The sequence below is a fragment of the Artemia sp. Qi Xiang Cuo genome, chromosome 3 (genome assembly GCF_049724085.1).
Source record: "Artemia sp. Qi Xiang Cuo chromosome 3, ASM4972408v1, whole genome shotgun sequence".
Taxonomy (NCBI): domain Eukaryota; kingdom Metazoa; phylum Arthropoda; class Branchiopoda; order Anostraca; family Artemiidae; genus Artemia; species Artemia sp. Qi Xiang Cuo.
In genome coordinates, this window is record NC_142796.1 from 51,157,766 (window position 1) to 51,180,053 (window position 22,288).

Here is a 22,288-nt window from a genome sequence, read left to right on the forward strand (position 1 = left end):
TTTACCATAAAGTACAAGTTTATTGCAGAACAAGTTTATGGGAATTTAGAGAAGCAGCTTGAAAACCCTCGAAAATGACGGTGGATCGAAATATAAAGTAAAACATTTGAATCACCATGGTAGAAACCGCTCATTCGAGGATTTAAGCCCCAGCTTGAAAAACGAGGAAAATCGCTATTTGTATGCGTAGCAGTGATCTGTCCCCCTTTATCAAGGCTTTTTATTTATCAAAGCTCGCAGGCTACCACAAAGTCAAGAAGAAATGTTTAATGAATCATTCAGAAGCTACTGCTCATATCTACGTACATTTTATAAATTCGTGCTTATGGCATTAAAACAAGATACTATATTTTATGGAAGCTGTATCTTCTTCAGATACAAGATGATGTAATACAAGTAGATCTTGAAAAGTCAAAACGATCTACCACTAAAGCAACTGAAGCGGCATACAACTACAGCATAGTTGCACGTCATACAACTACAACTAAAGTAAACACTAGCATACTGAAATGACATGCTAATACATGACATTTTCCTAACAGTCCAAGGGAAGAAGCAATGCCTCCAAGAAATATAAAATGGTAAACGGCAATCTTGTCATTATAACTTCACAAAAGTTCTCACTCTTTGCTAAGCTCCAACCAAAACTAAAAACTAAAAATTATTTTCAATGTGTGATGTATTCCTTACACAAATTCCATACTTGAAACGTCACTCAACCAAAGACATAATTCGTAAATTTTTAACCGAGGTCCTCTATATGAAGTTATTTACAAAATCTCAAACTGAAGCGCAAATATGAACAGACAATACTGCACATAGAAATACAAATTGAAGCGCAAAAACGTACAGATAATCCTGCACTCATAAATACAACAGAAGTTGAATGGTCACTTGATATTTGAAAGGTCACTCATTCCATACTTGAAAGGTCACTTGACCAAAGTCAGATAATTCATAAGCTTCTGACCGGGGTCAACTATATGAAGTTATTTATAAAATCTCAGGAAACGTTTGAGGGAACGATTTTCAGATGATCATATTTGCCTTCTTGCTGTAGACAAGAATATGACCTGGATAATACCTTTCTGCTACACAATCTTAAGAGCTTCAGCAATAGGGAAAGCAATAGTAGAGATGGCAGATTGAATGGATTATGAATCAATAGTTTTGCAGTGACAGCTATGCCCAAATTCTACGCGTGGCAACTATATCGGGTTATCAATATGTTTATGCTGACATGTTTTACTCTCCTTCTAAGGACATTCTCAGTAAGAACCCAGCTAGAGCCGAGGCAAAAAAAGAGTAGCATGACATAACCTCGCTGGTATTGATTGTCTTCACCAGGAATTTTGTCTGGATGAATTCAACAGAGCTTCATCCGCCGACTGACCATCATCATATCAGCAACATGTAAAGGACGGTCGGTAACGTGATATTTCTTCAAAACAAGGTATATACAATGAACGGCCCAGCATAATTTCAGATATTTGCACAAGCCTGAACGAAAATGAAGGTTTTTATCTATGTTTAAGCCTTTTCTATAATGAAAAATATAGTAGACAATCGGGGAACTCGACTACGAATTTCATATGAGTATTTATCGTATTATAGGACTTAAAGGAAATTCAGGCTTCTTGGGATGGTGTAAAGAGGGAAGCTTTAGGATGAAGGAGGAGCGTGCGCAGATGTGTTGGTCTCAGACGGTTTGGTGCTGCAGTGAGTTGTTAATAGTAGTAGTATTTATTGTATTATGGTCTCTATAACCACTATTAACGTTAGTACTATCGTCATTATTAAGATTTTGTGATTCTTTTCTCTTTTTTTGGCTTTTTAGTTTAAAGTCCACAAAAACTTAGTTTATTTGAATCACAGGATGTCGTTGCCAACGATAAAACACCAACTTAAGTCTCGTCCACATTAATTTTTTTGTGATTATACGCAGCCTTTTCAGCTGTGATAGTGTAAGATTGAAAATTGACAACCTAACTTTTTATTAGTGCCATGAAATGACGGTAATGAAAGAAAAAGTCCAGTTATATGATGTATATCCGTTACATTTGATATTAGCACCATCTACCTTCTTGAAATTGCTACTACTTGGACTCTTAAATAAGCCACCAGCTAGCTTTCAAAGCTCGAAGTCTTGTAATGAAGTATGGCTGATTTCTACTATACCTAACAGGGCAAAAGTGACTGAGATGTTTATGAGCAAAGAGCTCCTTCTGTTGCCACCCAAATGCAGGACAAACCGTCATATGGATTTCTTTGTGCCTCAAGCGCCATATACCTTCTTGAAATTGTGGCTATTTGGACTCTTAAAGAAGCTGCAGATGACAATGAAAACTAAAACTCTTGTGATGAACTGCGACAGATTTCTATTGCACCTAATAGGGCAACAGTGACTGAAACGTATATCTACCGAGAGCTCCTTCTGATGGTACCCAAATGCAGAAGAAGTCGAATTCGTATGAATTCTTTCGTGCCTTTTACTGTCAGTGTTCGTAACCAATTTGATTTCATTATAATAAAAAAAAAAAAAAAAAAAAAAAAAAAAAAAAAAAAAAAAAGGCATTTAATATGGCTTCAGCCATGACTACGATTATTGTTTAATTAGTAAATGATTGAGGCCCTGATAAATAAAGTGCAGGGCTAATTTTTTAAAGAATTAAGCGAAAAGGGTTTTTGTATTTTCACTGTAAATACCTTCCTTATTTTGGTGTTTTCATTAAAAAGAGTAAAAAAAAGAAAATATGTAGCCTAGCTCCCCTAGATTTTGAAATATGTATTCCTCTCACACACTATATTTTCGTTAATTGGCAAATTAAAAAATTAACAGTGAATTTCGAAAGATGTAGTTACGTAGTTTTTTGCAGGGGGCAGAAGCCAAAAAAATGGGTGAAAAATCAGCCAAAAATAAACTAGAAATATATAGACATAAATAAACTAGAAACTTAAGAGACAAATATTTAAAGAATCAAATACTTACTGAGAGAAAGTCGTAATCCTTATCATAGTATCTTGTAAAGATGTCTTCGTGTTTTATACAATGCATAGCATGCCAAGTATGCATTAATAAGCGTGGAAACCTCTTCGTCCAATAGTCACAGAATTCATCGGGTATCTTACCCAGAGCTTGACGGGTCTCGGCCGACGATTCTTGGTAGTGGTGTCGCTTGTTCCTAAGTGCTCTTAGCAAGTCTCGCACCTAGCAATTAAAAAGAATAAAAGCAGCTGAATAAAAATAAGTTAGTACCAAGGACAGTGAAGATGAAACCTGATTATTTAAATTAGTTAAGTGGAAACTTGCGCAGCCATATGGCCTCCATATACAAACACGCAGTTTCTGGTTGTAGCAGGCATCAAATAAAAAAAGAAAGAAAAGAAACATGGATGAAAAATCAGCCAAACATAACATAAAACACATAGCTTATAGATCAGAATTAAAGGCACCAAATAGATTAAGAAGGTGTAGCTTTCCTTGAAAGCTGTAGCTGTCTCTGGTTTTTCTGACTGATTCATCCCAAAAATCTAAGCTGAATTTAAAGAAGGAAATATTAAAGACTGTTTATTGGCCAATGATGATAGAACATTGATCTATATTATATTTTTCCTTGTGTGTATAGGTTTATTTTTGAATCCCTGTGTTAGGATGGACTTCCACGCCTCTCATGCACAGCATTTATTTACTTCTTTGTTTTTTTATGGGTTTATTTTTTTTCTTTTTTGGTTAACCAAGTTAATTTTTGCTAATATTATTATTATAATGACGAGATATATTATTTTGTTTTTATACATGTCCTACTATTTACATACCCAACTTTACGAGCTCGGCTCTCCGTTGGGATTAGTGTCTTTTGTATTTTTAAGTGAAGTAAATAAAACAGTAACAATAACAGATTGTTAATGTAACTTTTACACGCGAAAAGCATTGCCAAATTCAACTAACTAGTTTCGCTTATTTGTTTTCACGGTCGAACATGACAATGCAGACGAAAATATGGAACAGCCCTGAAAAATTCATATTGTTGTAACAAACAAAAGAAAAATCTTAGAAAATTTAGATTTTCAATTATGAGTACACCTAACACGGGTCAAAGAGGGCATTTCTTTTTTTTTTTTTTTTTGATAACCTTGATACCTTAATGTTATTCAATAGCCAACACAGAATTTCAAATGACGAAATTCATGTTTGATGCTGCTAGACACAACACAATGCTTCTTCGATAACCTGAGTAGAATGGCCCCTATTGATCGTGACGGGGCACCAAATATGGGCATAGAGTCCCTAGGGAGAACACGTGGTAATGTCAGTCGTGACGGGGCACCAAATATGGGCATGGAATCCCCAGGGAGAATGATTGCGTAATCGGTCAATGACCTCTTTTTTCCAAGGTCGATTTATTTGTTGTTGTTGTTGTAAGTGCACGCTCTCAGCGAATGTTATGAGTTTCCAGAAATAGAAAACAGCATTTGTTGTTGTTTTGGGCACGCTCGAGGCGAATGTTATGCCGTCCAGGAATTTGGAACACCTGTGCTGTCGACCTCAATTCACCTATCGTGAATCAATAATTCCCCTTAGAAACAACAAATTAATTCCCCTTTCTTGACAGATCAATCAACCAATGACATCATCTGTCAGACTTTAAAAATTTTCGCATATAAACGATTCTCCAGGAATAGATTCAAGTCATTAATGTCTTTGCCTCAGAAACAACTCTTTTGGTCGAACTCCAAAGGATATTAATAACCAAACGCCATGGAAAAAATTCTCCAAGAAACATCTTAGCGATGAATTGTTTTAGCGCGGGAATCAGGTTTCTTATTAATTTGAAATGCATTAGCGCAGAGATGCCAAAAACAACAGGAATACGCTGAATTACGTTTAGGGATTATTTGGGCGAAACTGTTTTAGACAGGTTATGGAATTATTTCGGCGAAACACTTAGAGACATTTTAAAAGATGATTTTTGAAGAGATTTTGGAAGAGGTTTTGAGTGTGGTCGTTATAATACACAAGTTTCATTTGAACAGTGTTGTGAGGTCCTATACAACAACCCAAAGGGTTCCGATCCCCCTAACCCAACCCCAAAGGGTTCCAATCCCTCTACCTCAACCCCGAAGGAAGCCACCGGTCCTCAAAGGTCCACTGGGCTCCCAAAGGGCCCCCCCGGCCCTCAAGGTTCCCCCAAGCCCCCCCTCCCCGGGGCCCAAAGGGCCCCTCCCCCTTTGGCCCCCCAAAGAGGCCCCTCTCCCTCCATCTCCTCCCTCCTCCTCCCCTCCCCTCCTCCTCCTCCTCCCCTCCTCCTCCTCCCCTCCCCTTCCCTCCCCCATTTTTTATACTTTTTTTGTGCATTGAGACACAGAACGACCCCCTCCCCCGGCCCCTCCCCCTCCAAAGGTCTGATTTTTCAAAGTTCATTTTGAATTTCCTTCGTTGAAATGCAAGAGTTGGAATGTTTCAGTAGTGTTTGGTTGTGGTTTACCTTGTCACAGTTACATTCTGTGGATTTTTCAAAGTTCATTTTGAATTTCGGTCGTTTAAATGCAAGACTTGGAATTTTTCAGTAGTGTTTTGTTGTGGTTTACCTTGTCACAGTTACATTCTCATGATTTTCAATAGTTCAAGTTGGGTTTGATTCATTTAAATGAAAGATTTGAATTATTTCAGTAGTTTTTTGTCGTGTTTTACCTTGTCACAGTTACATTTTCTTGATTTTTCAAAGTTCATTTTGAATTTCTTTCGTTGAAATGCAAGAGTTGGAATATTTCAGTAGTGTTTGGTTGTGGTTTACCTTGTCACTGTTACATTTTCTTGATTTTTCAAAGTTCATTTTGAATATCCTTTGTTGAAAGGCAAGAGTTGGAATATTTCAGTAGTGTGTTGTTGTTGTTTACCTTGTCACAGTTACATTCTCTTGATTTTTCAAAGTTCATTTTGAATTTCTTTCGTTGAAATGCAAGAATTGGATTATTTCAGAAGTGTTTGGTTATGGTTTACCTTGTCACAGTTACATTCTCTTGATTTTTCAAAGTTCATCTTGAATTTCTTTCATTGAAATGCAAGAGTTGAACTATTTCAGTAGTGTTTGGTCGTGGTTTACCTTGTCACAGTTACATTTTCTTGATTTTTCACAGTTTGTTTTGAATTTCCTTCGTTGAAATGCAAGAGTTGGAATATTTCAGTAGTGTTAGGTTGTGGTTTACCTTGTCACAGTTACATTTTCCTGATTTTTCAAAGTTCATTTCGAATTTCTTTCGTTGAAATGCAAGAGTTGGAATATTTCAGTAGTGTTTGGTTGTGGTTTACCTTGTCACAGTTACATTTTCATGATTTTTCAAAGTTCATTTTGAATTTCTTACCTTGAAATTCAAGAGTTGGAATATTTCAGTTGTGTTTCGATATGGTTTACCTTGTCACAGTTACATTTTGTTGATTTTCCAAAGTTCATTTTGAATTTCTTTCATTGAAATGCAAGAGTTGGAATATTTCAGAAGTGTTTGGTAGAGGTTTACCATGTCACAGTTACATTTAATTGATTTTTAAATTTTAGTTTTCAATATCTTTATTTGATATGCAAGAGTTGGAATATTTCAGTAGTGTGTTGTTGTTGTTTACCATGTCACAGTTACATATTTTTGATTTTTCAAAGTTCATTTTGAATTTCATTCGTTGAAATGCAAGAGTTGGAATATTTCAGTAGTGTTTGGTTGTGGTTTACCGTGTCACAGTTACATTTTCCTGATTTTTCAAAGTTCATTTCGAATTTCTTTCGTTGAAATGCAAGAGTTGGAATATTTCAGTAGTGTTTGGTTGTGGTTTACCGTGTCACAGTTACATTTTCTTGATTTTTCAAAGTTCATTTTGAATTTATTTCATTGAAATGCAAGAGTTGGAATATTTCAGTAGTGTTTGGTTGTGGTTTACCTTGTCACAGTTACATTTTCTTGATTTTTCAAAGTTCATTTTGAATTTCTTTCGTTGAAATGCAAGAGTTGGAATATTTCAGTAGTGTGTTGGTTGTGGTTTACCTTGTCACAGTTACATTCTCTTGATTTTTCAAAGTTCATTTTGAATTTCTTTCGTTGAAATGCAAGAGTTGGAATGTTTCAGTAGTGTTTGGTTGTGGTTTACCTTGTCACAGTTACATTTTCTTGATTTTTAAAAGTTCATTTTGAATTTCTTTCATTGAAATGCAAGAGTTGTAATATTTCAGTAGTGTTTGGTCGTGGTTTTCCTTGTCACTGTTACATTCTATTGATTTTTCAAAGTTCATTTTGAATTTCTTTCTTTGAAATGCAAGAGTTGGAATATTTCAGTAGTGTTTGGTTGAGGTTTACCTTGTCACAGTTACATTCTCTTAATTTTTCAAAGTTCATTTTGAAGTTCTTCCATTGAAATGCAAGAGTTGGAATATTTCAGTAGTGTTTGGTTGTGGTTTACCTTCTCACAGTTACATTCCCTTGATTTTTCAAAGTTCATTTTGAATTTCTTTCGTTGAAATGCAAGAGTTGGAATATTTCAGTAGTGTTTCGTTGTGGTTTACCTTGTCACAGTTACATTTTCTTGATTTTTCAAAGTTCATTTTGAATTTCTTTACTTGAAATGAAAGAGTTGGAATATTTAAGTAGTGTTTGGTTGTGGTTTACCCTGTCACAGTTACATTTTCTTGATTTTTCAAAGTTCATTTTGAATTTCTTTCTTTGAAATGCAAGAGTTGGAATATTTCAGTAGTGTTTGGTTGTGGTTTACCATGTCACAGTTACATTTTCCTGATTTTTCAAAGTTCATTTTGAATTTCTTTCGTTGAAATGCAAGAGATGGAATATTTCAGTAGTGTTTGGTTGTGGTTTACCTTGTCACAGTTACATTTTCTTGATTTTTCAAAGTTCATTTTGAATTTCTTTCGTTGAAATGCAAGAGTTGGAATATTTCAGTAGTGTTTGGTTGTGGTTTACCTTGTCACAGTTACATTTTCTTGATTTGTCAAAGTTAATTTTGAATTTCTTTCGTTGAAATGCAAGATTTGGAATATTTCAGTAGTGTTTGCTTGTGGTTTACCCTGTCAAAGTTACATTTTCTTGATTTTTCAAAGTTCATTTTGAATTTTTCTCATTGAAATGGAAGAGTTGGAATATTTCAGTTATGTTTGGTTGTGGTTTACCGTGTCACAGTTAAATTTTCCTGATTTTTCAAAGTTCATTTAGAATTTCTCTTATTTAAATGCAAGAGTTGGAATTTTTCAGTAGTGTTTGGTTGTGGTTTACCTTGTCACAGTTACATTTTCTTGATTTTTCAAAGTTTATTTTGAATTTCTTACGTTGAAATGCAAGAGTTGGAATATTTCACTAGCGTTTGTTTGTGGTTTAACTTGTCACAGTTACATTTTATTGATTTTTCAAAGTTCATTTTGAATTTCTTTAGTTGAAATGCAAGAGTTGGAATATTTCAGTAGTGTGTTGGTTGTAGTTTACCCTGTCACAGTTACATTCCCTTAATTTTTCAAAGTTCATTTTGAATTTCATTCGTTGAAATGCAAGAGTTGGAATATTTCAGTAGTGTTTTGTTGTGGTATACCTTGTCACAGTTACATTTCCTTAATTTTTCAAAGTTTATTTTGAATTTCTTTCGTTGAAATGCAAGAGTCGGAATATTTCAGTAGCGTTTGGTTGTGGTTTACCTTGTCACAGCTACATCTTCTTGATTTTTCAAAGTTCATTTTCAATTTCTTTTATTGAAATGCAAGAGTTGGACTATTTCATTAGTGTTTGGTTGTGGTTTACCTTGTCACAGGTACATTTTCTTGATTTTTCAAAGTTCATTTCGAATTTCTTTCGTTGAAATGCAAGAGTTGGAATATTTCAGTAGTGTTTCGTTGTGGTATACCTTGTCACAGTTAAATTTTCTTGATTTTTCAAAGTTCATTTTGAATTTCTTTCGTTGAAATGCAAGAGTTGGAATATTTCAGTAGTGTTTGTTTTTGGTTTACCTTGTCACAGTTACATTTTCTTGATTTTTCAAAGTTCATTTTGAATTTCTTTCATCGAAATGCAAGATTTGGAATATTTCAGTAGTGTTTGGTTCTGGTTTACCCTTTCACAGTTACATTTTCTTGATTTTTCAAAGTTCATTTTGAATTTATTTCATTGAAATTCAAAAGTTAGACTATTTCAGTAGTGTTTGGTTGTGGTTTACCTTGTCACAGTTACATTTTCCTGATTTTTCAAAGTTCATTTTGATTTTCTTTCGTTGAACTGCAAGAGTTGGAATATGTCAGGAGTGTTGGGGTGTGGTTGACCGTGTCACCGTTACAGTTTCGTGATTTTTCAAAATTCATTGGGAAGTTCTTACATTGAAATGCAAGAATTTGAATCCGTAAGTTGTGTTCCTGGAGGGTTTACCTTGTCACGGTTAAAATTACCGGATTTTTCAAATTTCATTTTGATTTTATTTAATTCAAATTCAAGAGTTGTAATATTTCAGTAGGGTTTGGTTTTGATTTACAATGTCTCACTTATATCTTCTTGATTTTTCAAAGTTTATTTTGAATTTTTTTCGTTGAAATGCAAGAGTTGTAATATTTAAGTAGTGTTTGGTGTTGTATCAACTTTTCAAAGTTACAAGTTATTTATTTTTCAAATTTCATTTTGAATTTATTTATTTGTAATGCAAGAGTTGGAATATTTCAGTATTGTTTGGTTGTGGTTCACCTTGTCACAGTTACATTTTCTTGATTTTTCAAAGTTCATTTTGAATTTCTTTCGTTGAAATGCAAGAGTTGGAATATTTCAGTAGTGTTTGGTTGTGGTTTACCTTGTCGTGGTTACATTTTCTTGATTTTTAAAAGTTCATTTTTAATTTCTATAGTTGAAATGCAAGAGTTGGAATATTTCAGTTTTGTTTCGTTGTGGTTTACCTTGTCACAGTTACATTTTCTTGATTTTTCAAAGTTCATTTTGAATTTCTTTCGTTGAAATGCAAGAGTTGGAATATTTCAGTAGTGTTTGGTTGTGGTTTACCTTGTCACAGTTACATTTTCTTGATTTTTCAAAGTTCATTTTGAATTTCTTTCGTTGAAATGCAAGAGTTGGAATATTTCAGTAGTGTTTGGTTGTGGTTTACCTTGTCACAGTTACATTTTCTTGATTTTTCAAAGTTCATTTTGAATTTCTTTCTTTGAAATGCAAGAGTTGGAATATTTCATTATTGTTTTGTTGTGGTTTACCTTGTAACAGTTACATTTTGTTGATTTTTCAAAGTTAATTTTGAATTTATTTCATTGAAAAGCAAGAGTTGGAATATTTCAGTAGTGTTTTGTTGTGGTTTAACTTGTCACAGTTACATTCTCTTGATTTTTCAAAGTTCATTTTGAATTTCTTTCGTTGAAATGCAAGAGTTGGAATATTTCAGTAGTGTTTGGTTGTGGTGTACCTTGTCAGAGTTACATTCTCTTGATTTTTCAAAGTTCATTTTGAATTTCTTTCTTTGAAATGCACGAGTTTGTTTAGTTCAGGTGTGTTTTGTTTTGGTTCACCTTGTCACAGTTACATTTTCTTGATTTTTCAAAGTTCATTTTGAATTTTTTTCGTTGAAATGCAAGAGTTGGAATATTTAAGTAGTGTTTGGTTGCGGTTTACCTTGTCACAGTTACATTTTCCTGATTTTTCAAAGTTCATTTTGAATTTCTTTCGTCGAAAAGCAAGAGTTGGAATATTTCAGTAGTGTTTGGTTTTGGTTTACCTTGTCACAGTTACATTTTCTTGATTTTTCAAAGTTCATTTTGAATTTCTCTTGTTGAAATGCAAGAGTTGGAATATTTCAGTTGTGTTTCAATAAGGTTTACCTTGTCACAGTTACATTTTCATGATTTTTCAAAGTTTATTTTGAATTTCTTTCATTGAAATGCAAGAATTGGAATATTTCAGTAGTGTTTGGTTGTGGTTTACCTTGTCACAGTTACATTTTCTTTATTTTTCAAAGTTTATTTTGAATTTCTTTCATTGAAATGCAAGAGTTGGTATATTTCATTTTTGTTTGCTGCCGCATTAGATTGTAAGAGTTACATTCTCTTGATTTTTCAAAGTTCATTTTAAATTTCTTTCCCTAAAATACAAAAGGTGGAATATTTCTGTAGTGTGAGACTGTGGTCTACCTAGTCACAGATTCAGTTTCATGATTCATCAATTTTCATTTTGAACTTATAACGCTGTCTTTCACCAGGTTTAATAGTTAAGTCGTGTGTGGTATTGGTTTACCTTTTCATGTTTACATTTTCTTAATTTTTCAAAGTTCATTTTGAATTTCTCTCGTTGAAATGCAAGAGTTGGAATATTTCAGTAGTGTTTCGTGGTGATTTACCTTGTCTCAGTTACATTTTCTTGATATATCAAAGTTCATTTTGAATTTCTTTCGTTGAAATGCAAGAGTTGGAATATTTCAGTAGTGTTTGATTGTGGTTTAACTTGTAACAGTTACATTTTCTTGATTTTTCAAAGTTCATATTGAATTTTTTTAGTTGAAATGAAAGAGTTTTAATATTTCAGTAGTGTTTTTTAGTTGTGTACATTTTCACTGTTTCATTTTCTTTATATTTCAAATTTCATTTTGAATTTCTTTCGTTTAAATGCAAGATTTGTAATATTTAAGTTGTGTTTGTTTATGGTTTACCTAGTCACAGTTACATTTTCTTGATTTTTCAAAGTTCATTTCGAATTTCTTTCGTTGAAATGCAAGAGTTGGAATATTTCAGTAGTGTTTGGTTGTGGTTTACCTTGTCACAGTTACATTTTCTCGATTTCAAAGTTCATTTTTTTCAAAAAGTTCATTTTGAATTTCTTTCGTTGAAATGCAAGAGTTGGAATATTTCAGTTGTGTTTCGTTGTGGTTTACCTTGTCACAGTTACATTTTCTTGATTTTTCAAAGTTCATTTTGAATTTCTTTCGTTGAAATGCAATAGTTGGAATATTTAAGTAGTTTTTGGTAGTGGTTTACCTTGTCACAGTTACATTTTCTTGATTTTTCGAAGTTCATTTTGAATTTTTTTCATTGAAATGCAAGAGTTGTAATATTTCAGTAGTGTTTGGTTGTGGTTTACCTTGTCACAGTTACATTTTATTGATTTTTCAAAGTTAATTTTGAATTTTTTTTGCTGAAATGCAAGAGTTGGAATATATCAGTAGTGTTTTGTCGTGGTTTACCTTGTCACAGTTACATTTTTTTGATTTTTCAAAGTTCATTTTGAATTTATTTCGTTGAAATGCATGAGTTGGAATATTTCAGTAGTGTTTGGTTGTGGTTCACCTTGTCACAGTTACATTTTCTTGATTTTTCAAAGTTGATTTGAATTTCTTTCGTTGAAATGCAAGAGTTGGAATATTTCAGTAGTGTTTAGTTGTGATTTACCCTGTCAGAGTTACATTATCTTGATTTTTCAAAGTTCATTTTGAATTTCTTTCGTTGAAATGCAAGAGTTGGAATATTTCAGTTGTGTTTGGTTGTGGTTTAGCTTGTCACAGTTACATTTTTCAAAGTTCATTTCGAATTTCTTTCGTTGAAATGCATGAGTTGGAATATTTCAGTAGTGTTTGGTTGTGGTTTACCATGTCAGAGTTACATTTTCCTGATTTTTCAAAGTTCAATTTGAATTTCTTTCGTTGAAATGCAAGAGTTGGAATATTTCAGTAGTGTTTGGTTGTGGTTTACCGTGTCACAGTTACATTTTCTTGATTTTTCAAAGTTCATTTCGAATTTCTTTCGTTGAAATGCAAGAGTTGGAATATTTCAATTGTGTTTCGATATGGTTTACCTTGTCACAGTTACATTTTCCTGATTTTTCAAAGTTCATTTTGAATTTCTTTCATTGAAATGCAAGAGTTGGAATATTTCAGTAGTTTTTGGTTATGGTTTACCTTGTCACAGTTACATTTTCTTGATTTTTCAAAGTTTATTTTGAATTTCTTTCGTTTAAATGCAAGAGTTGGAATATTTCAGTAGTTTGGTTGTGGTTTACCTTGTCAGAGTTACATTCTCTTGATTTTTCAAAGTTCATTTTGAATTTCTTTCTTTGAAATGCAAGAGTTGGAATATTTCAGTAGTGTTTGGTTGTGGTTGACCTTGTCACATTTACATTTTCTTGATTTTTCAAAGTTCATTTTGAAGTTCTTTCGTTGAAATGCAAGAGTTGGAATATTTCAGTAGTGTTTGGTTGTGGTTTACCTTGTCATGGTTACAGTTTCTTAATTTTTCAAAGTTCATTTTGAATTTCTTTCGTTGAAATGCAAGAGTTGGAATATTTCAGTTGTGTTTCGTTGTGGTTTACCTTGTCACAGTTACATTTTCTTAATTTTTCAAAGTTAATTTTGAATTTCTCTCGTTGAAATGAAAGAGTTGGAATATTTCAGTAGTGTTTGGTAGTGGTTTACCTTGTCACAGTTACATTTTCTTGATTTTTCAAAGTTCATCTTGATTTTTTTTAGTTGAAAAGCAAGAGTTGGAATATTTCAGTAGTGTTTGTTTGTGGTTTACCTTGTCACGGTTACATTTTCTTGATTTTTCAAAGTTCATTTTCAATTTCTTTCGTTGAAATGCAAGATTTTGAATATTTCAGTAGTGTTTGGGTGTGGTTTACCGTGTCACAGTTACATTCTCTTGATTTTTTCAAAGTTTATTTCGAATTTCTATCATTGAAATGCAAGAGTTGGAATATTTCAGTAGTGTTTGGGAGTGGTTTACCTTGTCACAGTTAAATACTCTTAATTTTTCAAAGTTCATTTTGAATTTCTTTCATTGAAATGAAAAAGTTGGAATATTTCAATAGTGTTTTGTTGTCGTTTACATTGTCACATTTACATTTTAGTTATTTTTAAAAGTTCATTTTGAATTTACTTAATTTAAATGCAAGAGTTGGAATATTTCAGTAGTGTTTGTTTGTTGTCTACCTTGTCACAGGTACATTTTCTTGATTCTTCAAAGTTCATTTTGAATTTCTTTCGTTGAAATGCAAGAGTTGGAATATGTCAGTAGTGTTTTGTTGTGGTTTACCTTGTCACAGTTACATTCTCTTAATTTTTCAAAGTTCGTTTTGAATTTCTTTCGTTGAAATGCAAGAGTTTGAATATTTCAGCAGTGTTAGGTTGTGGTTTACCTTGTCACAGTTACATTCCCTTGATTTTTCAAAGTTCATTTTGAATATCTTTCGTTGAAATGCAAGAGTTGGAATATGTCAGTAGTGTTTTGTTGTGGTTTACCTTGTCACAGTTACATTTTCTTTATTTTTCAAACATAATTTTGAATTTCTTTCGTTGAAATGAAAGAGTTGGAATATTTCAGTAGTGCTTGGTTGTGGTTTACCTTGTCACAGTTACATTTTCTTGATTTTTCAAAGTTTATTTTGATTTTCATTCGTTGAGATGCAAGTGTTGAAATATTTCAGTAGTTTTGGGGTGTGGTTTACCTTGTCAAAGTTACTTTTTCTTGATTTTTCAAATTTCATTTGAATTTCTTTCGTTGAAATGCAAGAGTTGGAATATTTCATTAGTGTTTGGTTGTGGTATACCTTGTCACAGTTACATTTTCATGATTTTTCAAAGTTCATTTTGAATTTCTTTCATTGAAATGCAAGAGTTGGAATATTTCAGTAGTGTTTGGGTGAGGTGTCCCTGTAAACAGTTACATTTTCTTGATTTTACAAAGTACATTTTGAATTTCTTTCGTTGAGATGCAAGAGTTTGACTATTTCAGTAGTGTTTGGTTATGGTTTACCATGTCACAGTTACATTTTCATGATTTTTCAAAGTTCATTTTGAATTTCTTTCATTGAAAAGCAAGAGTTGAACTATTTCAGTAGTGTTTGGTCGTGGTTTACCTTGTCGAAGTTACATTTTCTTGATTTTTCAAGGTTCATTTTGAATTTCTTTTGTTGAAATGCAAGAGTTGGAATATTTCAGTAGTGTTTGCTTGTGGTTTACCTTGTCCCAGTTACATTTTCTTGATTTTTCAAAGTTCATCTGAATTTCCTTCCTTGAAATGCAAGAGTTGGAATATTTCAGTAGTGTTTGGCTGTGGTTTACCTTGTCAGTTATATTTTCTTGATTTTTCAAAGTTCATTTTGAATTTATTTCGTTGAAATGCAAGAGTTGGAATATTTCAGTAGTGTTTCGTTGTTGTTTACTTTGTCAGAGTTACATTCTCTTGATTTTTCAAAGTTCATTATGGATTTCTTTAGTTGAAATATGTTTTGTCGTGCTTTACCTTGACACAGTTAAATTTCCTGATTTTTGTTAGGTTAGGTTAGGCTAGATCAAGTTAGATTAAGGTTAGGTTAGGTTAGATTAAGTTAGGTTAGGTTAAGTTAGGTTAGGCTAGGTCAGCCTACGTACGCGCGCGTACGTAGGCTGACCTAGCCTAACCTAACTTAACCTAACCTAACTTAATCTAACCTAACCTAACCTAAATCTAACTTGATCTAGCCTAACCTAACCTAACCTAACAAAAATCAGGAAATTTAACTGTGTCAAGGTAAAGCACGACAAAACATTTCAACTAAAGAAATCCATAATGAACTTTGAAAAATCAAGAGAATGTAACTCTGACAAAGTAAACAACAACGAAACACTACTGAAATATTCCAACTGTTGCATTTCAACGAAAGAAATCCATAATGAACTTTGAAAAATCAAGAAAATGTAACTGTGACAATGTAAACCACAACCAAACACTACTGAAGTTTTCCAAATCTTGCATTTCAAGTAAATAAAATCATATGAACTTTTAAAAATAAATAAAAAGTAACTGGGACAATTTCAACAACAAGTAAACACGACTGAAATATTCCAAATCTTGCATTTCAACTAAATAAATTAAAAATGAACTTTGAAAAATCAAGAGAGTGTAACTGCGACAAGGTAAATCACAACCAAACACTACTGAAATATTCCAACTCTTGCTTTTCAACGAAATAAATTCAAAATGAACTTTGAAAAATCAAGAAAATGTAACTGTGACAAGGTAAAACATAACCAAACACTACTGAAATATTCCTAATCTTGCATTTCAACGAAAAAAATTAAAAATGATCTTTTAAAAACAAAGAAAATCTAACTGTGAAAATTTAAACAACTACGAAAAAATCCATAAATTTTAAATCAAAATAATCAATTCTTTTTAAATAATAAATTATATTTGAAAAATCAAGAAAATGTAACTGTGACAAGGTAAACCACAACCAAACACCTCTGAAATATTCCAACTCTTGCATTTCAATGAAAGAAATTCAAAATGAACTTTGAAAAATCATGAAAATGTAACTGTGACAAGGTAAAACACAACGAAACACTAATGAAATATTCCAACTCTTGCATTTAAACTAAATAAATTAAAATGAACTTTGAAAAATCAAGAAAAAGTAACTGTAACAAGGAAAACAACAACCCAACACTACTGAAATATTTCAATTTTTGCATTTCAACGAATGAAATTTAAAATGAACTTTGAAAAATCAAGAAAATGTAACTGTGACAAGGTAAACCATACCCAAACACTACTGAAATATTCCAACTCTTGCATTTCAACGAAAGAAATTCAAAATGATCTTTGAAAAATCCAGAAAATGTAAGTGTGACAAGGTAAAACACGACCAAAAACTTCTGAAATATTACAACTCTTGCATTTAAACGAAAGAAATTCAAAATGAAATTTAATAAATCAAGAGAATGTAACTGTGACAAGGTAAACCACAACCAAACACTACTGAAATATTCCAACTCTTGCATTTCAACGAAAGAAATTCAGAATGAACTTTGAAAAATTAAGGGAATGTAACTGTGACAAGGTAAACTACAACAAAACACTACTGAAATATTCCAACTCTTGCATTTCAACTAAAGAAATTCAAAATGAACTTTGAAAAATAAATAGAATGTAAAATTTACAATGTAAACCAAAAACAAACAAAACATAAAAATTCCAACTATTGCATTTAAATGAAAGAAATTCAAAATGAAAATTGAAAAATCAAGAAAATGTAACTGTGACAAGGTAAACCACAACCAAACACTAGTGAAATATTCCAACTCTTGCATTTCAATTAAAGAAATTCAAAATGAACTTTGAAAAATCAAGAAAATGTAACTGTGACAAGGTAAACAACAACCAACTACTACTGAAATATTCCAACTCTTGCATTTCAACGAAAGAAATTCGAAATGAAATTTGGAAAATCAAGAAAATGTAACTGTGACAAGGTAAACCACAACCAAACACTACTGAAATATTCCAACTCTTGCAATTCAACGAAAGAAATTGAAAATGAACTTTGAAAAATCAAGAAAATGTAACAGTGACAAGGTAAACCACAACCAAACACTACTGAAATATTACAACTCTTGCATTACAACGAAAAAAATTCAAGATGAACTTAGAAAAATCAAGAAAATGTAACAGTGACAAGTTAAACAAGTACCAAACACTACTGAAATATTCCAAGTCTTGCATTTCAACGAAAGAAATTCAAAATGAACTTTGAAAAATCAAGAAAATGTAACTGTGACAAGGTAAACCACAACGAAACACATCTGAAATATTCCAACTCTTGCATTTCAACGAGAGAAATTCAAAATGAACTTTAAAAAATTAAGAAAATGTAACCATGACAAGGTAAACCACAACCAAACACTACTGAAATATTCCAACTCTTGCATTTCAACGAAAGAAGTTCAAAATGAACTTTGAAAAATCAAGAAAATGTAACTGTGACAAGGTGAACCACAAACAAAAAGTACTGAAATAATCCAACTCTTGCATTTAATCGAAACAAATTAGAAATGAACATTTAAAAAGACTGAAATTATAACTCTGGACAAGATAAACCAAAAACAAACACGACTGAAGTAGTCCAGCTCTTGTATTTAAACTAAAGATATTCAAAATAAAGATCGAAAAATCATGAAAGTGTAACTGTGGCAAGGTAAACCACAACAGATGGAGGGAGAGGGGCCCCTTTGGGGGGCCAAAGGGAGAAGGGGCCCTTTGGGCCCCGGGGAGGGGGGGTCTGGGGGAACCTTGAGGGCCGGGGGGCCCTTTGGGAGCCCAGTGGACCTTTGAGGACCGGTGGCTTCCTTCGGGGTTGGGGTAGAGGGATTGGAACCCTTTGGGGTTGGGGTAGGGGGATCGGAACCCTTTGGGTTGTTGTATAGGACCTCACAACACTGTTCAAATGAAACTTGTGTATTATAACGACCACACTCAAAACCTCTTCAAAAATCTCTTCAAAAATCATCTTTTAAAATGTCTCTAAGTGTTTCGCCGAAATAATTCCATAACCTGTCTAAAACAGTTTCGCCCAAATAATCCCTAAACGTAATTCAGCGTATTCCTTTTGTTTTTGGCATCTCTGCGCTAATGCATTTCAAATTAATAAGAAACCTGATTCCCGCGCTAAAACAATTCATCGCTAAGATGTTTCTTGGAGAATTTTTTCCATGGCGTTTGGTTATTAATATCCTTTGGAGTTCGACCAAAAGAGTTGTTTCTGAGGCAAAGACATTAATGACTTGGATCTATTCCTGGAGAATCGTTTCTATGCGAAAATTTTTAAAGTCTGACAGATGATTTCATTGCTTGATTGATCTGTCAAGAAAGGGGAATTAATTTGTTGTTTTTAAGGGGAATTATTGATTCACGATAGGTGAATTGAGGTCGACAGCACAGGTGTTCCAAATTCCTGGACGGCATAACATTCGCCTCGAGCGTGCCCAAAACAACAACAAATGCTGTTTTCTATTTCTGGAAACTCATAACATTCGCTGAGAGCGTGCACTTAAAACAACAACAACAAATAAATCGACCTTGGAAAAAAGAGGTCATTGACCGATTACGCAATCATTCTCCCTAGGGATTCCATGCCCATATTTGGTGCCCCGTCACGACTGACATTACCACGTGTTCTCCCTAGGGACTCTATGCCCATATTTGGTGCCCCGTCACGATCAATAGGGGCCATTCTACTAACCTGTGGTTTTTGGAAATATTCTATGGCAGCAGTAGTGACAAATTTACCCAAGCTTGTTTTATCATTTTATTGAGGTTTATTCAAGAATCTACCCTTCAAGACTTAGCTACGGGTATTTCAAAAACCACTTTTACCTAAATTGGGTCAAATAATTATGATTAATACGTTTTAATTTTTGTCTGTTACAATAAAAAAAAATCCACTTTTGAAATGCTTTCCAACAATTCTAAAATCTTTCAATATTCTCTGTGAAGTTTTTCTTTATTGTCATTATGTTTTCATAATTTTTATTATTTACTTTAATAGTTCTACTTTATTCTCTCTACTTATTTATTTACATCTGAACAAATGTGTCTACAATTGACTTGACATGAATACAGTAGTTTGGAGCTGACAAATATGTTTTACTGTTAGTAACTGGGATTTCAGAAAAGCTCCTTTATTATTAAATTTACGAAAAATAAATTGATATTACAGCTCAATTTTTGTACGATTTGAATCCTGTAAAAAACCCTTATCTAGAAATCCTTTCATTTTACAATTAAAATGGATAATAGAATGATCCGTCGAGTACCCTTTCCGAAATCTATATTGGCTTGGTGGTATGATTCCTATTTCTTCCACAAATATACCAATTTTATCATGCATAATTTTATGAAAAAACTTCGAAATAACCGGTAAAGTTGAAAATCTGGTGGTAATTATTTATGCCTTCCTTATTTCATTCTTATACAAAGCTATAATACGGCTTTTCTTGAGGCCTTTAGGAACAATTTTTTTTTGAAAAGACAAATTGATTAGAAAAAGCAGAATATGGGATAACACTGGAAAAATATGTTTCAGAACCTGTTTCGGCATGTGATCAATTCCAGGAGCCTCTGATGGACCCGAAGAATTCACAATCTTCTTCAAATCATCTGTGGAAACCAGTTCAAAAACAAAAAACTACCATCATTATCGAAATTTGAAGAAATTGACTTTTATCTTCTAAATTAATATCATTATCAAACTGCGTCGAAATATTTTGACCGATCTCAGTAAAAAAATCAAACAAAAATCATCAACTATAGATTGATTATTTCCTATTCTTTCCCCATTTGGGTTAACCATCTCATTAGGGATCTTATTATCTTTACTTTTATTTGATCTCAAAATTCGACTGTTAGTTTTTTACGTTGAAGATAGGTCATTCTTTGTAAGTTCAAAAGCAGTTAAGAAAATCATTCTTCTTAGGATATCGTTCCTTCTTATTGACAACATCTCGATAACTAACATAAATATCTTGATTTTCATTCGACAGCTTTTTTAACATTTTACTATAAAGCTTATTTTTTAATTTTATCATATTTTGTAATTTATTTGTTAACCACGGAGATATTTGTTTTTCTCTTTTTGATCTCGTGCGGTCCTTCAAACTTGCAACACTCATGCAACTTCACTTATGCAACTTGCAACTTCACGAAACTTATCAGAAAAAAAAAAATTATCTCAGGGTCATGACTCAAAAATATCATTCCATTCTAGTTTCCCTAAATGATCTTATAACCTATCTAATTGAATTCATTCAAAACAAATATTTTCTCATCCTTCCTTCTCATTTGGATATGATGATAAATTACAAAACGACACCACAAAAAAATGCAAGGAAATGATCCAAACCTGATGGAATTAGCATATTTGATGATTTCAGCTGGTCATGAATATCTTCACTGATTAATATATTATGAATAAAAGTGGCCGTGCGTTCGATGATTCGTGTGGGGTTGTTAATCGACGGGAAAATAACAAACGACAGCATAGTACTACCACTACTACTTCTAACAACTCACCGCAGCACCAAGCAGCCTGAGGCCAACATAACTACGCATGTTCCTCCTCCATCCCAATCTATTCAAAGCCTTCCTCTTTACACCCTCCCCGTAAATTACAATTTCCCTTAAATGTTTCTTTACGACATCCTCCCACCCCAACCGAGAACCGAGGAAGCCATCCTTCATCCACCGAATGTGTCCTAGCCATCTCAGCCTTTCTCTTATTATAGCCCTAGAAAGTGGGATTGAACCACATTTTTCGTACAGCTTAGTGTTTGTTATGCGGTCAGTCAGTTGGCTACCCAAAACAATCCGTAGGCAATTTCCCCAGAAAACATCTACAAATTCTTCCTCTGTTTTTTGAAGCGCCTATGTTTCAGAACCATATTCGACCACTGCCATCACTGTGACTTCCAATATTCTAATCTTGGTTTGCAGACTTATTTTCCTATTTTCGAACCTTTTTAAATTGTGAAAAAATACCCTGTGCCTTGTCCACTCTACTTTTAACGTCTTCACTGCACCCACCATCGTTAGTAACAAGACTACCAAGGTAGGTACCTGAAGTTGTCCACTTGATCGATGTTTTCCTTACCCAAGGTCACTCTTTCATCTTCACTTTTTCCTAGCCTTAGCGACTTAGTATTCTTAACATTAATTTTCAAACTTATTCTAGCATCCTGAACTTGCAAAATCTCAACAAGTTCATTGATTTTGCAAACATTTTCGTCTAGGCTGCTTAAAGCATCCACATAATCTAACTCCAGGAAAGTTTTACTTCCCCGTTTGATTCCATGCTCTCCCATTACCATTCCTGTTTTCCTTAAGAAAAAGTCCATCAAAATGATCCATATAAATGGGGATAGAACACAAGCCTGCTTAACTCCTGATTTAACACGAAACCAACAACTAACCTCATTTCCTGCCTTAACCATAACAGTGTTATTCTCGCACATAGCACTAATCATTTTAATGTATTTGTCTGGTATACAGTACAAGGATTAGACCTTTGCTAAGGCTCTTCTTGATCGAATCAAACGCTTGGTCACAGTCTATAAAACTGAGGACTAGGGATGTTTGATGACTCAGGCACTTCTCAATTATTAGCCTAAGAGTGAAAATTTGGTTGACACATCCTGTACCCTTCCTAAGACCGCACCGTTCTTCTCTTAAAACTTTGTCTACAGCATCTCTAAGTCATCTCAAGTCATCATATTACTAAATGATTTGCTACCAGATTATTGCTTCTATAATTAACACACTCACTCTTATCACATTTCTTAAAGTAGGCTATAATATAAGAATTTGTCTCTAAAATCGTTAGGTACTTCCCCTTTTTCAAAAATCATATTCATAATCTTCAGTAACTTATTTCTAACCTCAGAGCCACCATATTTAAGAAACTCATTTACCACCCTATAAGCACCCGGAGCCTTATTATTCTTTAATCCTTTTAGTGCAAACAATGG

General features: G+C 33.1%; 1 protein-coding gene across 1 annotated transcript in view; it reads right to left on the reverse strand.

Moving 5' to 3' along the window:
* Positions 1–22,288, reverse strand: part of LOC148954249 (uncharacterized) — a 47,161-nt gene that overhangs the window by 7,479 nt on the left and 17,394 nt on the right. The window contains exon 3 of the mRNA XM_089087002.1: positions 2,990–3,208. Within this exon, the coding sequence (XP_088943128.1) occupies positions 2,990–3,208 (219 nt within the window). The remainder of the gene's footprint in view (positions 1–2,989; positions 3,209–22,288) is intronic.